Consider the following 17,958-nt stretch of genomic DNA (forward strand, 5'->3'; position numbering starts at 1 on the left):
AAGGTGCACGTGCCCGTCGACCTGGGACCGGACCGCAGCGACGCACGGATGAACGCCAAGACCGAAGGATCCTACGCAGTGCCGTAGGGGACCGCACCGCCACTTCCCTGCAAATTAGGAACACTGTAGCTCCTGGGGTATCGGCGAGGACCATACGCAACCGTCTCCATGAAGCTGGGCTACGGTCCCGCACCGTTAGGCCGTCTTCCGCTCACGCCCCAACATCGTGCAGCCCGCCTCTAGTGGTGTCGCGACAGGCGTGAATGGAGGGACGAATGGAGACGTGTCGTCTTCAGCGATGAGAGTCGCTTCTGCCTTGGTGCCAATGATGGTCGTATGCGTGTTTGGCGCCGTGCAGGTGAGCGCCACAATCAGGACTGCATACGACCGAGGCACACAGGGCCAACACCAGGCATCATGGTGTGGGGAGCGATCTCCTACACTGGCCGTACACCACTGGTGATCGTCGAGGGGACACTGAATAGTGCACGGTACATCCAAACCGTCATCGAACCCATCGTTCTACCATTCCTAGACCGGCAAGGGAACTTGCTGTTCCAACAGGACAGTGCACGTCCGCATGTATCCCGTGCCACCCAACGTGCTCTAGAAGGTGTAAGTCAACTACCCTGGCCAGCAAGATCTCCGGATCTGTCCCCCATTGAGCATGTTTGGGACTGGATGAAGCGTCGTCTCACGCGGTCTGCACGTCCAGCACGAACGCTGGTCCAACTGAGGCGCCAGGTGGAAATGGCATGGCAAGCCGTTCCACAGGACTACATCCAGCATCTCTACGATCGTCTCCATGGGAGAATAGCAGCCTGCATTGCTGCGAAAGGTGGATATACACTGTACTAGTGCCGACATTGTGCATGCTCTGTTGCCTGTGTCTATGTGCCTGTGGTTCTGTCAGTGTGATCATGTGATGTATCTGACCCCAGGAATGTGTCAATAAAGTTTCCCCTTCCTGGGACAATGAATTCACGGTGTTCTTATTTCAATTTCCAGGAGTGTATTTTACTACCGTATTTTTACGATTTAATTTTTTTGATTATGCTGCCACCATCACTACTATCCTGGCATCTAATGTGAATGTTCGCCTCAAAGTTTCATGTTAAGATTTTTTTTCATTGGTCTGTTTAAGACTTACGTATACATCTTGCAACCTTTATATCTATGTGAACCATGTTGCTCCCAGGTATGTTTTTTCCTGAAGTACTTTGTGTGTGCAACTGAGAGTTGTTCTTGTATTTCGCTATTCTGATTCTGTTTTGTTATTTCCATATATCTTTACTATTTTTAACACATATTTGTAAGAAGTCAAAGTCCAAAATGCACCATATTATGAGCAATAAAGTTATTCTATTTTTTAAGGGTGTTTTTTCTTTTTCTTTTTTAATTAGCAACAAACTGAGCCTTTATGCAGTATTACTATTTATTTTCAACATGGTCATCTACCTCCTACACGACGTCACAATTGTGTTTCTTCACACTACATTAAAAATTGTGGTAAATTTCTCTGGAATAGCATTTATTGGAAGGTTTAAAAAATGGACAACAATGCCTCTAGCTTTATAACCATATCAATTTTGTAGTAAATGTAACACTACCTATTTAACATACATCCAATGTGATGAAACAGAGGTGGTCTTTCACATACACCAATATTATTGGATACTGAAATTGCACAAAATAATTATATAACTGTATTTATATGCAAGAAAGGAATGTAAATTATACAATAAACAATCACAATGAAACATAAATACCTGGTGTGTGGATACGGTCTTCATTTACAGTTTTATCAATAGCTTCTGTGATAATCTTTGCATGATGGACATGACCTAAATGGTCAAGCATGTCTACGGCAGCATTTAACATTGCAATGGGGTTTGCTATGTTCTTTCCAGCAATTGCAGTTCCTGTGTTCCTGGTGCCAGGCTCAAAAACTGCATACTGCAAATCACAAAATGTATAAAAAAACAGTAACAATATGTGAAATTTATGATTCAGTACTTAATTCATGTGTAACATAACTTTATTACAAAAAAATCTCTGTATTATAATTAAGAATACTAAAACTAAAATCTCACTGCCATAAACAGGTACCGCCCAACATAGTCTACGTAGCCTGTGTTGCAGTAGCAATCACTGTCAAATTTCAGACACTTAAGTTTGGGATTTCGACAGATTACGTCTGGCTGTAATTCTCAGGGTCCAGTAATGGCAATACATAAACAGCAGGTTAGGTTATCCAGTGACAATGGTAATGTCTCACTCTAGCACTATACATAAATCTACCATAGGAAATGGGAATGGTGGCAGTGTGGGGAAAGTCTGGTTCCATTCTAGAAACACCACAAATTTGTTAATTCTGAAATCTAAAATACACAAGTTACAAAGGAACACCATTTTATATGATTCAAACCTAAGATCAATGATGTTAAATGGCACAGTATTTACAGGTGACCCAAAATTCTATTTCTTAATTTGCATAGACTATCTGTTTTAAATGACAGTAAAAAATAAAAGGAAAAGAATTGGGTGAAGATATCTTTCCTAATCAACATAAAAGCTTCCAAGATGTCACTGTGGTAACTCTGTAATATGTAATGAAGGACATAAACATCCATCCAGTTGCAAAAATTTTATTGCACTGACTTGGTGTCAATACTAACAAGGGGAAGGCCTCAGACATGGCCAACCGATTCGGCTCAGATTTGGCAGGTCACTTGTGTATAACCCAAAATGAAGGAATCGAAGATATTTTGGGTCAACACTCCCACGTTTTTGAGAAAATCACCCCTAAAGGTTATGACGAGTAATCGACTCAAAATTGGTGGGATCAACAGATAATTGTAAATAGAGCACTTTTCATCATCAGGTATGGGGTATGAAAACACATACTTCTCCAGAAATCGAGGTAAGAAACTTTTAAAACTGCCTCTTCTGTACCCGCATGGTAAACACTTTTTGCCAACAGCACCGATAGCGCAACGGCCAAGGTAACTGGCTGGGAATCGGAGAATCCAGGTTCGAATCTCAAAGAAACCTAGCGGATGTTGTTCTTTTCATTTGTATTTTTCCATATCTCGATTGATAGGGATAGGTGGGGTAATAAGGTAAGTAAATCAATTTCTCAAATTTCTTGGGATAGTAAACAACTAGAATGTTACTCCAGGTCACTTTACAATGGCTCTTCCAGTCACTGTTACGTGTCCTCACTTTTCTTCGAACAACTAGTTGGATGGTACTTGTCATATAAACATTTGAGACAAATATACTCACAGCACCAAGAACATCTAATGAATGCAATCTTTCGACAGCTACACTGTTCCTTCCGAAGAGTCGGCAAAAAACAAACATGATTTACATTAAAAAATATGTGTTTTTCGGGAATTAATTTTGATGTGTACCACACATACGATATCATTGCCTGAAAAATCAGTGTGCTGAAAGTTGGTTATGATTTATGCTGTGAATAGTTATTGCATCCGTGTGGTTGTGCAATTCCCACTGGGTTTCCAGAAGCACACTGCAATTCTGAAGCCTGGAAATAAAGTTTTTAACCTGGCGATAGAAATAAACATTACACGGCTGGCACACAAGTGTGCAGTTTGGTAGTATTACTTTTACTGTGCACGTCGGCTGACCCTCGCCATCTATAAACATTGTGTCATATATTGTAGTATTAATTTGTCCACTCCAGGAATCCAATACTAGACGAAACTTGTTATCAGAAACATATGGTTTTAAAATATTCTCAAGAAATGTTCTGTAAATCACATTCGTAAGTTTCCTGGATTTGGAGCAGGTAATGTAAACAGCTTTCAATGAATCAGTTAAACGATTGACCTCTTCTATAACCCGAGGACCAAATGTAACATTCGTTTCTTGTAAACACAAGAAAACCTCAGGCAACACTTTTCCAGAGGCTGTGATGGCATATTGCAGCGTGTACGAATGTGTTAGTTTGTTTTTACTACCAACTGCGACAAGGGTTCGTTTTTCTCCCTTATGTGATAACATCCGTCGAATGTTCACCCAATACTCGCATCCTGTTTGATTGGTGTTGATCACATAATCACGATTAAAACCAGTCATAAGTGACGCTGTTTGTGTGCTGAAAAGAGCCACCACTTTCTGTATATCTTCATATTTTGTACCTCCTTATTAGAGATGTATTTAGTGACGCGATGTTGACGAATTTTGTACTCCAATTTCAAATTTCTTACCCAAGATAATGATGCAGCAAATGTAAAATCCTCGTTGGCCATATATTGAAGCACTGCACCTGCAGCCCACTCCTGAAATATTCTCGTTGTTACATTCTCGTTACGACAATGAGATTTGACAAATCGGTTGTATGTCCACTTATTTATTGCCTGGTATTTGTCGTATCTTGTCCCTCCTTTAACAATATCACTTTCCCACAATTTCAAGTCCTTCTTCCTTTTCAGGGCTGTTGTTGCTCCATTCTTTTGCAGTTTTTGTAAGTTACACTTTGGATGATTCCTGGCTAGCGCTACCACCTTTACTTTTACTTCAAGGGGTATAGCGCCGTAGTTCAATCGTTTAGTAACCGGTTCGTAGTACTCATCGGGAACAGATGAAGCACATATTCCCAGTGACGTGGACATTTCCAAAGTGTTATGACCATTTTGTGATTCATTAGTCGGGATATCTTCCACTGAATCATCTTCTGCTCAGTCTTCATGGTACAGTACTTCAGTATCAAAAAAAGTCATTTCGTTCATCAGCTCCAAAAATCACTTGACGATAGCCGCTCCTATCAATCTGGAATGCCGAGGAACAGAACTGCCCGCTTCCAGTAGTGTATTGATGATGCATCTGTCTTGCAACGCTTTTACAAACCAAAACACAGTGTCTGTAACTTCCCGCTTGTCATCCTCTGTGAGAGGCTCTCAACTATATATTACAGCAATAGTCAAAGGGTGTACGTCCTCCATTATTCAGATTATGCACCTGGAAGATATGACACAACAAACAATAACTAGTTACTATGGCATAACAGACAAGCTATTTACTACAAACTACATACAGTACTCGTCATATGTTACTTAAGGAAGAACACTGTATTCATTCACAAAACGTATTTCATTCAGCGCATTAATGATGGAAAACTCACTACATGTATCCGCGAGGTTCACGGCATCCTAATGATGGAAAACAACTCTTTCCGATTGACTTCTATAAGGCTCGTGCTGGACACCTTCACTCTTCCAGGTTCACAACTATGATATGACGAAGAGGCAACCGGGACAACATAACTCTCCCCGTGTGCATTCTGTCCCATGCCTTGCTGTAAATAAGCATCGTGCGGTTGGCTATCTGTGATCCCTCATGAGGAATTCACAGCACTCTTACTCGGAGCTGTTTTCATGTGACAAGGCTTAAAAGTTTAATACTTTACTAACTCACGGCATTTGAGAAATTAGTTTGCCTACCTTATTATTATCATTCCTTATTGATTTACTTACGTTATTGACCCTCCTATCCCTATCAATTGAGATATGGAAAAATACAAACGAAAAGAATAACATCCACTAGGTTTCTTCGAGATTCAAACCCGGGTTCTTCGATTCCCAGCCAGTTACCTCGGCCACTGTGCTATATCGGCACTGTTGGCGAAAAGCGTTTACCATGTGGGTACAGAAGCGGCAGTTGTAAAAGTTTCTTACCTCAATTTCTGGAAAAGTTTGCATTTGCGGACCCCATACCTGATGATGAAAAATGCTCTATTTACAATTATCTATAGATCCCTCCAATTTTGAGTTGATTGCTCGTCATAACCTTTAGGGGTGATTTTCTCAAAATTGCAGGGGTGTTGACCCAAAATATCTTAGAGTCCTTCGTTTTAGGTTGTACACAAGCGACCTGCCAAATCTGAGCTGAATCGGTTGGCTGTGTCTGAGGCCTTCCCCTTGTAAGTGTATGTTCATCAGAAGTTATGGTTACCTACAAAAATATTTTAATCAACATAGGAGAATAACAACCATATCAAAAACTGTAAGTAGCACTCGGAGTATTAAAAATAAAACTGGGATTACTTACATAGGTTCACATTACATGGAGGGATAATAAAACCATATAAGCTGAAGGGCGCAAATTTTGAAAGATCCTTCTGAAGCTCAGATGTTCCATTAAAATGGAATGCATGGTCCTAATAGTAATTTTAACCTTGTCTACATGTTCTCTGATCATGATTTGTCTCTCTTGCATCACCAGGATCCTTACATGATCAATAATAACCTCATTTGCGGACATTGAGAGCCTACCAGAAGATGCTTCACTCTTCACTGATGAGTGGCCATATTTGAAACAGCTGTACCATTTCTTCATCTGGGTGATGCCCACTGCTTCATCCCCAAACATTTGTCAAATCTTACAAATGGTTTCCACTTGAGAATTGCCAAGCTTAAAACACACACTGGGTGCAATAACATTGTTCCCCTTTTTCTGTAATTTTACCCACAATTCAAAATCAGACACCAACAACTTACACATGTTCACTTGTCAATGGCTAGCCAGTGACTTCTTGTTTCCACAGTCATGGGGAGCAGGCGGGAGTGGGGGTGAGGGGGCGGGGTGAGGGGAGAAATCAGGCATGCACACAAACAAGAGAGAGCACATGCCCACATACAACAATTTATATGACTGGATACTTTTTGAATAGCCCTCGTAAAGAGTATTTATTAGGAAGAAAGGGTACTAATGTGTGTAAAGTGTCCCTTGTGGATTATTTGCTTATTACAGGCCACAAATTGAAGGGAGGCGAAATTACTATCCTCCATAGAGGAAAGAAAGGTTATGTAAGAGGCTTTCAAAAATAAATAACTGGAGGCATAATTACAGAAATCAGTACCTGTATGTTAGAAGTATTAACCCTGGCTGTTGAGACACTTGTCCCACTGTGACACAAGGCAGTGAATGGCTTAAGTGTTCATCACTCTTAATCACACCGATTTGCCTAAAACTGAAGAAATATCACCATTCTCCATCTCCATAGTGAATTTTGTGTTATCAGTGTGAAGTCTAGGTTGGAATATCAGCAATTATGAGAATGGCAGATTGTTGCTCATGATAAAGATGATTTGTTGAGTTGCAGACAAACACACGGAAAAGTGTGTTAATATATACTACGCTTTTGGCCAAAGCCTTCTTTAGAAAAGAAAGGAAAAAACACTCACATTCACAAAAGCAGGCACATCTCCACACACACAATTGCTACCTCTGGCCACTCTAGCAAGAATGCTTTGATGTTGATGCTACATTTCAACCTTTTGAAGGCAAATGGTCCCTCATAACATCATATTTGCCATTCAGTATTAGACTGAGTGAGGTGATGATCCTCCTAGGGCAAACACATCACTATTTGATGGTGCTGTTACATTTCATTTATGTCCAATGCAGATATATGAACAAATGCGTCAACTCTTAAGAACAGTCACTGGAGATCACATAAGCTATGTTCAGTGCTGGGTACACAAACGGAATCTAGTTGAAAATTTTTAAGGTACTTTATGAGTTTAACACTGCAACTAAGAAGGGTGCTTTCCTGAACACAAGAAAGCCAGGGAATTTGTATTTACAGTTCTTCGAAAGAGAAAAGACAAGCAGGGGAGGAAGCTGAACTTTTTTTTTTCCTTCTTACAGTAACAACATGCTAACTCTTGGCTTTCCATGGCCTCTTACCTGGAAGATTATTTTGAACAAATAGTGGAATTCTTACACAGTGATGACGTAATTACCACGTGCAAGCACTGAATACTTTCATTCACTTTGTTCTCACTAAATAAATTCATCTCACGTTTGTTAAATGTGCCAGTTACTTAATGAACCTGACACTATACTTACCCTACAAAAGACCCTACTTCCTATAAACTCTATTCCATGGTAAACTAGTTTGAAGATGTCTTCACATTTTTGTTGTTTAGGTGATGAAACCGACAAACCTTGGCACCCACATGGAGAGGCAAATACTTCAAGCAAAGGTACATGAAATAGTGAAATGCACTAGGTGGCATCTTTGAACTAGGCTGACAACTCTTATGGTCACAGAGCTATGAAAGTCTGTGTTCATTGCCCTAGATTCTTTTTTCAACCCCAGGATGATGGTAGTGATCTCTATCAGTGCTGATATTGGACAAGTCTTTTATGAGTAATAGAAATGGCAGGTCTGGATGGTGTAGATCTTCTGAATGCATACAAATCCCTTCAAAATTTAGTGGAAATGCAACTTTCCATGGCAGCAGGAAATGTCTATATCCAACAAAACATGGCAACCCACAATTCCTTGTTGTTACATGTCCCAGTATAAACTCTAAGTAGGTATACAATTTTGATGTTATGACTATGCTTTCTTTTGAAAAACTTCTAGTGATTTACGAGAATAGAATTTTTTTTCTATAACTGATTAGACTCAATAAGTTTAACTTAAGTACTGGTTTCTTTCCCAACAATGTAAATAAATGCATTTTGTATGCCCAATAAATTTGACAGAATTTGTAAGAATATTTTAATTTTCAACATAACACTGTAAAAACTATGTCACAAGACAAAAAAAATAAAGAACAAACTTGAAAAATAAGCCATCAGAAATAAAACCAACACCATAAAAAAATCAAAATTGCTTAAAGATAATACATAAATTGGCCAAGAACTATTTTTTTCTGTCTCTAGTTGTTTAAGTATTCTCATCATGCCTGACCCAAACACCAGACATATCTAAAGGACAATGTGTTTTTTATTTTGGTATGAAAACCTGAACTTTTCAGTTTAAAATCAGTATGAACAATGTAAGGTGAAAACAACTTACATGGTCTCCATAATTCTTTCCTGATAGTAAGCCAGCACCACCAACTATTCCACAGACCACATTTGATACTATTGTACCATACAAATTTGTCATTATCATAACATCAAACTGATGTGGATTAGAAACCAGTTGCATACAACAGTTGTCAATGATCATATCATTATGTTCTATATTCGGATATTCTTTTGCTATCTGACGGGATGTTTCCAAAAACAGTCCATCTGAAAGTTTCCTGTAAAGCATTAAAAACACAGCTGTCAAGATGACATTACTGTACACAATAATTTAACAATAGCAATTACACTGATCAGCCAGAACATTACGACCAACGGCCAACTATCAACATAAACCCATCCAGGCAATAGCAGCACCACCTGGCAATGAATGACTGCTAATCAGACATACACACGCAGTGCATGTAGTATCAGTGAGTCTGCTGTCCGTGTAAAGAGTAGGGAAAGTACACCATTCATCTGAGTTTGATTGAGGGCAGATTGTGATGGCCCGGAGGCACGGCACTAACATTTCGGACACTGTACGACTTTTCAGGTGTTCAAAGAGTGCTGTGGCGAGTGTCTTCAACACATGGCAAAATCAAGGTGAAACCGCATCAGACATCGTCAGATTGGGCGGCCACCGCTCATTACAGGTGTCAGACGTCTTAGGCTGGGCAGACTGGTGAAACGATACGGACAGTGAACTGTGGTGGAATTAACATCATCAGACTTTAATGATGGGCAAAGTACACATGTATGTGTAAACTCAGTGCACTAAATACTCCTAATGATGGGCTTCAGCAGCCGATAACCCACGTATGTGCCAATGTTAACACTACAGCAGCAAGTATGACTGAAATGGGCATGTGACCATCGGTACTGGACATTGGCACAGTGGCAGAGCATGCAGGGTCTGATGAATCTTGATACCTTCTTCATCCTGTCGAATCCACCATCTTCCAGGGGAACAGCTCCTCAACATGTGTACTGCAGGACAGAGACAAGCTGGTGGTGGCTCCATTATGCCCTCGGGAACATTCATGTGGACATCCATTGGTCCACTGGAGCTCACGCAAGGCATCATGATGGCCACGGAGTATCATACACTGGTTGCAGACCATAGATAAAGCACCATGTCACAAGGCCAGTGTGGTGGAGTGGTTCAAGGAACATAGTGGTGAGTTTCAATTAATGTACTGGTCCTCCAACGTACCAGATCTGATCTTTATCGAACACATCTGGGATGTGATTTAATGTGGCATGACAGCTCATCACCCCCCCCCCCCCCCGAATTTATGAGAATTAGGTTGTGTGTGTGCGCGCGCATGCTTGCAGATGATGTGTCAACTACCTCCAGTGACCTATCAAGGTCTCATTGCTTCCACACCATGATGTGTCACCTCTGTTATTAGCGCCAAAGATGGACATACCGGCTATGAGGTAGATGGTCATAATGTTCTGGCTAATGAGTGAATATGTACTGCAACAGGCCGACAACACAAGGATATTTATTTTCTCTGAACAGAAACACCCTATTTACCAAGAAATTCTAAACTACAGAGAAACAGAAGACTGGCCAGTACTCACATCTATGAGATAGAACTTGAATATATCTGCAGTACTGAAATTTTGACTCCTGATGGTAAGTTCGGGCCAGCTATTCAATCTCTTTATAGTTTCCACAAATGAATTTTTCTTTTGATACAACACAATTTTCATGCTTATTGACTTTTGAATCGCACAACTTCAAAATGGAAAATTCACAAAACACAACAACTAACACAGTATACAACATGAGTTCAGGACCTACGAACTCTCTTATCCTACATTCACAGATAATCGTAAAGAAGAACAAGTACTGCAGCAGTAAGATCTGTGCCGTACATCAGACAATAATTCTCCGTCTTGTAAGGTAACAGGGGATAATATGGCCAGACAGCAGTTTTGCTGGCAATGGAAGTATCTGCTACGAAAAAATGGATGGGATGTGAAAAGCACAAACACAAGTCAATACATTTATAGACTCATCTTTCCCTGATAAAGAGAAGGCAGCATTCAGCAGTTTTAGATGGTTTAAATTACTTGGTTACACAACTGAATATAATTACTGTACATGACTTTGCACTTAAGTATATAATGTAGGGTGTGCTCGTAATGCGAGTCCTTGGATTTGCTGGATACCTAATCATTGAAATAGAAGTCATGTGAAAATGAGCTCTTCTACGTAGTTTGTAATTTAAATTTAAAGCACAGCAGCAGAAATAATATGTTTGGCTGGTGTACTTCAATCAAAACATTTCATAGTAGAATTAAGTTATAAAGATGTTTAGAACAACTGCAAACTAAGTCATTACTTTATTATGAAGACACAATTCAGTTTCGATCTTTGTAGTGCTAGATAAGTATTTGTATGTCTCATATTTCGTGCAAAGGCATCATTAAATGAAGGGAGAGGGGTGAAACTGTGCCAAAACATGGAGTTATTTCTAATTATGTAAATCTGATAGCATGTCATAAATTAGTACTGATTTTAATTTTCCGTGCTTATGAACAAAATTATGTATTAAATGCTGAGTGAAAATAGTGTAATGCAAAATGGACATGAAAGTACTTGTTTTGTGTTTTGATGAGCATTCGTAGTTCCTTTGCATAGTGTTTTTTTTAATTGCAAAGAATTATAAAATTATGTGGTGATAAATGTGTGTAAAATTATATAATGTATTCAGGTTTAAGTATTTAAATCTAATGAAATTGTAAATGAATTGTGGCCATGTTTAGGAATTATTTTGATTAACGTAGTATCACGTGACCTGACTCAGGACTGGGGAAATGAGCGTGAAAGTGGGACTTTTGGTCATTGTCTGTTGCGGTGGCAAGTTCGGAGTGGCAAAGTGCCACAAATGTAAGCATTGATGCCAGTGTATGCGAATAAATTGTGAAGGAACAACATGAAAGTGTGTAGGTGCGAGACAATAAACCATGTGTACAAATTGCACTGAATATCATTTATCCAGATCGGATTTATTTGTGAACTCTAATATGCATGGCCACAAAGTTGTGTGTGTGTGTGTGTGTGTGTGTGTTTAAATAAATAAGTTTCAATCTGAACTTGTATAGTGTACCTCATTCTGCGCAAGTTTGTGGTATAGTCAATTGTGTATTCAATTGACAGCTGTTCAAAGGCTAGCCAATATATGACTCAGTATTAGGGGTGCAAAATGCAACTGTTCACTACCAACCACCTTTGCAGATGAGCCCGAGTACAGTTGCCATTGGAGGCTCAGCTGGGATAGGACTTTTTTGTTTTCATTCTATTCCATAGTATTTTGGGCTCAGGTGTCCGCCTAATGTTTAGGCTTTTGAACAGTCAGTGAAGGGGCTCTGAGCTAAATCAGTGCATTAGCAGTAGCAGCGTGTTTGTACTGGACAAGATATGCGCTGCAGCTTGGTTACGCCAATGTAGGGCCACCATGATTGTGATGCAGTCATTTACACAGCCTGGTGTGTTGACCATGTGTTACCACAGGTGCCGAACACACGCAGTCTTCAGTGACGCGTCCACGTGTTGCCGCGGGTTAAACCGTCATCCATGCTGTGCCCATGTGTTGCTGCGGGTAAAGTAGTTGATGAAGCTGTATCCACGTGCTGCCGAGGATCATACCATTGTCCGTGCCACCGACCAACACGTCTACATGCTGCCAGGGGCCCATGCCCATCCTATCGCTCCTGACTGAGTTTGCTGCATGTCCATGCCGCCGACTATGACCCATTGCATAGCTGTGCCGCCACTGCTGACTGCAGATGTTGCGTCACACGAGGATATAAAAGATAAGTACAGCCAACAGCTACATTGTAAAATTGTGCTCTTTCATTAGCCATGGCCGATGAGATGCGTGAAACTCAAAGTGAAGGCAAATTAGTGGATGTTAGGAGTAGCTGTAGTAGCCCTAGCATGCCAAAAGAAATAGGTTGGATACCAGGAAGTGACCTGAGTGCACTTTTTGTAAAATTTAGTAGTAAATTAGGATAAATAGAGTCAAAAATAGGGAATTTAAATCTGGAATAGTTGGAGAAATGGATTCAAAAATAGGAGATATGGAACTGAGGCTTAGTGATAAAGTGATAAAATAAAGACAGTGAGTGAAAAATTTTATCAGCTAGATCTCAAATTCCCTCAAATTACAGATAAAGTCGAAAACATGGTTAAAATTGTTGAAGGAATTATTGAGAGTTGATGAGGTTGAGAAGGGACTAGTAGCCAACATGGACACTGTGCAAAGTAATCTTGTGGGGAAGATTCAGGCACAGGAACAGAAATGCATGTTATTTCAGAAACAGAGGCAGACATTTATTTCTGCCCATTTCATCAAGAGCAGACGGCCTGGAAATATCGCTACTACTACCGAGTGAGCTAGCTTGCTATTGAGACTTTGTATTAGATTAGACATGGACTACGGCTTCACACCTACGTGTTCATCCTAGCCAAAGTTATGTATGCCTTTTATTTTTACTTGCGTTTTTGACTCGATTAAAAGTGTTTAAGTTACATGCAGTACGGAAGTGCTTCACCTCTCCTGCTCCTGCGAGCAGTTCACAGGAGCAGACCCACACACCACCTATACGGGTGGGATACAAAAAAGTAAATACCATGCAGCTGACTTTTTAGCTGTGTGTAAGGATATCTTTGTGACAGGGATAAGTGAGCAGGCAAAAATTAAATATGTTAAGACGCAGTTGGAAGGGAGAGCTCAAACATGTGCTAACCAAAATGTTAAAAAAATTTTGTGATTTTAAAACTTTTGAAAACCTGGGGCCAGGCAAAACAATTAAGATTGCAAAGCGATGTTTTGAATGGATCCAGTTACAAGAGTGGAAAGGAAAGTATGAGTGAGTTCTGTGTTATAGAACTGGATAAATTAAATCATCTGGATAGGCCAATGGGTATATTAACAGATATATCAAAACTAAAGAGAAGATTACCAGAGCATTTGCAACAGGATTTGATTCACAGTGCAACAGATTCAGTGGAAGAATTTCTTAATTTTGTGGATAATATGGACAGGGCATTATGCTACAGACCTAAATACATGGAACAGAGGGAGAGTGGAATGTATCATGAAAAGGTAAACAGTATTAATTATGAGTACAGTAATAATCATAACAGGTGGAGAGAGGATAGAAGTGATGAGAATAATCAGGATAGAGATTGAAGAAGCAGGCCACAAAGATAACAGAAGTTTTGGGGGGAGAAGAGACAATTTTGATCAGAGGAGGAGTGACACAGAAGGTGTGAGAATAGAGGGAATGCCAGATACAAATGGACAGGGTAGGCAGTCAAAAAGCTCACTTATGGTCCGCAGGGGGGCTGGTAATTCTGGAAACAGGGCCAGACAAGGGCATGATGGGATGAGTAATAAAGTCAGCAAGGAAAATAGGGAAATTGGAATGTATCATATGATGCTGTCTTAGGAAATGAAAATCTGTGGGGAGGTTTTAACAATTACAGAAAGAGAGATAAAAGGTATAACAGGAAAAAATGGAACAAGGCTAATATCAGCAATGGACATTGTGAGTTTAACATTGATGACATGTTTAAGAGGGAAGAGAAATTACAAGCAGAGGAGGACAATATTGGTTTGTGTGCAACAAAATTCATTAAAAGATCAGAGACAGATGTAGTTTCATCAAAAGGGGAAACAGAAGTGGAAATGGAACTAAGGGGCAATGTTCACAGGAATAATGGATGTGATGAATGGGTAGAGATGTCTATCGGAAATAGTACGGAGAATTATGGAAAAGGTGAGGAGAGGATTATTCAGTGTGATGTAAAGGTTAATATGAATGGTGTATGGGACAATGTGGAAAATGCTGGTAAAATACCTAATGATACTGTTACTGTGCTTGTGGGTGCAGGTGATAACTGTTGTAGTGATAATTAGTTCAATGTGGATATGGAAATGTGTAATGATATGGAGAATGTTGCCATAGGTTGCCCTGAAGATAAAATTGAAACCTATGTTTTCTTAACTGATGAGTATGCAAGCCTGAAAGCTGATTATAATTTGAGTGATTGGGTATCCTATGCAAAATTACATAAAGCTTTATTGCCTGAAGAATGGAGTAAAATAAAATTTAAGATTGCCAGAAAATTTGAAGAATTAAGTGAAGAAGAGAATGCTGAGTTTGCTATTAAGGATCTGTTTGAAGGGGATACTGATGTATGTTTTGGAGAAAGACCTAAAGATATTTTCATTATGCAAGAGGAAAGCAGGAGTGAAATAGAAAGCGATTTATTACAGGAATCAGGGTTGAACAGAGTAGAAATAGTGGTGATACAGCCAATAATTGATATTAATGTGGGAGGAATTACAGACATAGTATTATTTGACTCTGGCTCAAGTTTATCTGCAATTTCTGAATTTTTCTGGCAGCAAATTAAATGTTTAGGATTAATAGAACTACCAGCTACAGGAGTCAAAATTAAGACAGCAACTGGGACATGTAGTAAGCCCATCAGCAGAGAAGTATCTCTGGAATTTAAGAGTAGTGATTATTGTTTTGATATTAGTTGGTTTGTGGTGTGGCACTGAATGTAATTTTGGATGTGGACTTCCTGCACAAATATGACTGTAGCAGTTTTGTAAAAGACAGAGTGGTAGCATTTGATGCTGGTGGAAACAGACGAAGAATAAAATTTAAAGGGGATGAGACAATGACTCATTTACAGAGGATAGATGAGGTTGGTGATGAAATGTGTACCGAACAGCTGATATGCGACAACAGTAAATGAAATGGGACATTTAAATGAGGAACGAAAGGTGCCGCTTACAGATTTATTGTATAAACATAAGCATGTGTTCTCTGACAGACCTGGAAAAGTTGTAGATTTCAATTATGTTTTGAGGGTATTGCCATATGCTGTAATAAAGGCCAAACCTTATCGTATAGCAATAGCTGATAAAGAGGCTGTAAGGGCCAGGATACAGATGATGTTGAAGAGCGGCATACTGGAAATGGGGAGGAGTGAGTATTGTAATCAAATAGTATTGGTGAAAAAGAGAGATGGTTCTGTAAGAATAGTATTAGATGCAAGAAAACTAAATAAAATAATAGTCAAAGAAAATGATCAGCCAGAGAACATGAATGAGCTGTTGGAGAATTTTTATAAGCTAAAATTCTGTCCAGTGTAGATCTGACTTCAGCGTTTTGGCAGGTGCAATTGGCTGAAGAGAGCAGGAAGTACACTGCTTCCTTATTTGAAGGAAGGACTTATATGTTTACAATTGTGCCATTTGGTTTATCAATATCTGTAGCAGTTTTTGTAAGGGCATTAAGTCATGTGTTGGGTGATGAACTAATGATAAAATTGACAGTGTACCGTATTTACTCGAATCTAAGCCGCACTCGAATCTAAGCTGCACCTGAAAAATGAGACTCGAAATAAAGGAAAAAAAAATTTCCCGAATCTAAGCCGCACCTGAAATTTGAGACTCGAAATTCAAGGGGAGAGAAAGGTTTTAGGCCGCACCTCCAAATCGAAACAAAGTTGGTCCATTGTAATATGACACACAATTTAGGTCGAATTAATGACGATACAGCTACAGTAGTTTGGTTCGAGTCGTAAGCTTAGCAGTTAAGCTTTACCAGGTAGCCATTGCCATGCGTCAGGCACTCCGTCCGTATTTATACGGGTACCCTTCCTTTTTCACGTGCTTCGTCTGGTTGAATCGATTGCTTATTTTGCTTTGATCTGATAAGTGCCGTTTTCTCTGTTATAGGTGTTTACGTCACTCTAAGCTGAAAATGCATCACTGTACTGTGTCATGCATTGTTTGTTGCATTCTGATAGTGCGTGTTTACGGCCTGTCGCCGCTCGCGGCATGGCTTGCTTTTGTGCGCGCCACCGCCGCTTACAACTAAAAAGAGGCGAATCGTCTCATTAGCGAAACAATGGCAAGAGACTGCTATTTGTTGTTACTTACACTGCTGCTTCCTTTGAGAATGATCAACAAGAACCAAATAATAGGCTGCGTATGATAGAACATCTTCTGAACGAGAGTTAGGCGAAAATTTTTCTCCGTTTGAAAATCTTTGCGGCCGCTTCTTTAGTACATCAAATTCTGCACAGAAATTAGAGTCATCTTAGATTTAAAAATATAGTCAGTTGCCGTACATCATTTCTGACTGTATCACTATTAGGCATCAGAATAATACGAATATAAACATGGCACTATAAGTATATTCTTCCGCGTTTCCTGTTGTCTCACTCTAGTTTCGTAGTTTATTAGGCAGACAGGATTTAAATGAGATAGCAACAAACACGGAAGAATACATGGCAAAATGTTTATATTCGTATTATTCTTATGGTGAATGGTGAAGAGAATACTGCTTGTGATTCACATTTCATCAGGTTACTATTAGCAACCATCTCTTCTCACAGGTAGGAAAAAATTCAGAATGTAGAGTTGGCCGTATTGAAAAACATCCCAAACAGTCTTGCCAGTCGGATTTTCGTAGTACATTGAAATTCTACTACATTCGAAGATGAACAATACGGAATTTGTATTTACTTCGTTGGATAATGTATGAAAATGCAGTGGTCGAAACTCGGGGCGGAGAAAAAAAAGCTCGTCTTCCACATTTTTTTAAATTTATTTACTGACGCAGAAATCTTGGCGCCAGTATTTATCTTTGTGCCGACAAAGCATGCCTGCATCTATCAGCACTACACATGCAGTAATGTGTATTTGGTGTGAGGGGGCACAGGACAATTATCCATTCCATGTCCGTAAAGAAAATCAAATTACATATATTACATATATTTGACGGCAGAAGTTAGTTGTGGCGGCACCTACCAACATTTTTCAGAACTTACGCTTGCTTTGCACTCGATTCTAAGCCGCAGGCGGTTTTTTGGATTACAAAAACCGGAAAAAAAGTGCGGCTTAGATTCGAGTAAATACGGTATGTAGATGACATTTTGATCATGAGTAGCAATTGCCACGAGCACTGTCAGCTGTTGGAGGATGTATTCAAGGCTATATCTAAAGGGGGAATGACACTTAAGTAAATGCGAATTTTTTCGAGAATCATTACTATTTCTCGGTCATCAGCTAACCCCTG

At 39.6% G+C, this 17,958-nt stretch overlaps 1 protein-coding gene across 2 annotated transcripts in view; it reads right to left on the reverse strand.

Annotated features, from left to right (window-relative positions):
• Nucleotides 1–17,958, reverse strand: part of LOC126185182 (isocitrate dehydrogenase [NAD] subunit gamma, mitochondrial) — a 127,640-nt gene that overhangs the window by 49,615 nt on the left and 60,067 nt on the right. For both annotated transcript variants that reach the window (XM_049928040.1, XM_049928041.1), the window contains exons 7-8: nucleotides 8,840–9,071; nucleotides 1,770–1,956 (exon numbers count right to left, since the gene is read on the reverse strand). In XM_049928040.1, coding sequence (XP_049783997.1) covers nucleotides 1,770–1,956; nucleotides 8,840–9,071 — 419 coding nt within the window. The remainder of the gene's footprint in view (nucleotides 1–1,769; nucleotides 1,957–8,839; nucleotides 9,072–17,958) is intronic.

This window comes from Schistocerca cancellata, chromosome 4 (assembly GCF_023864275.1).
Source record: "Schistocerca cancellata isolate TAMUIC-IGC-003103 chromosome 4, iqSchCanc2.1, whole genome shotgun sequence".
Taxonomy (NCBI): domain Eukaryota; kingdom Metazoa; phylum Arthropoda; class Insecta; order Orthoptera; family Acrididae; genus Schistocerca; species Schistocerca cancellata.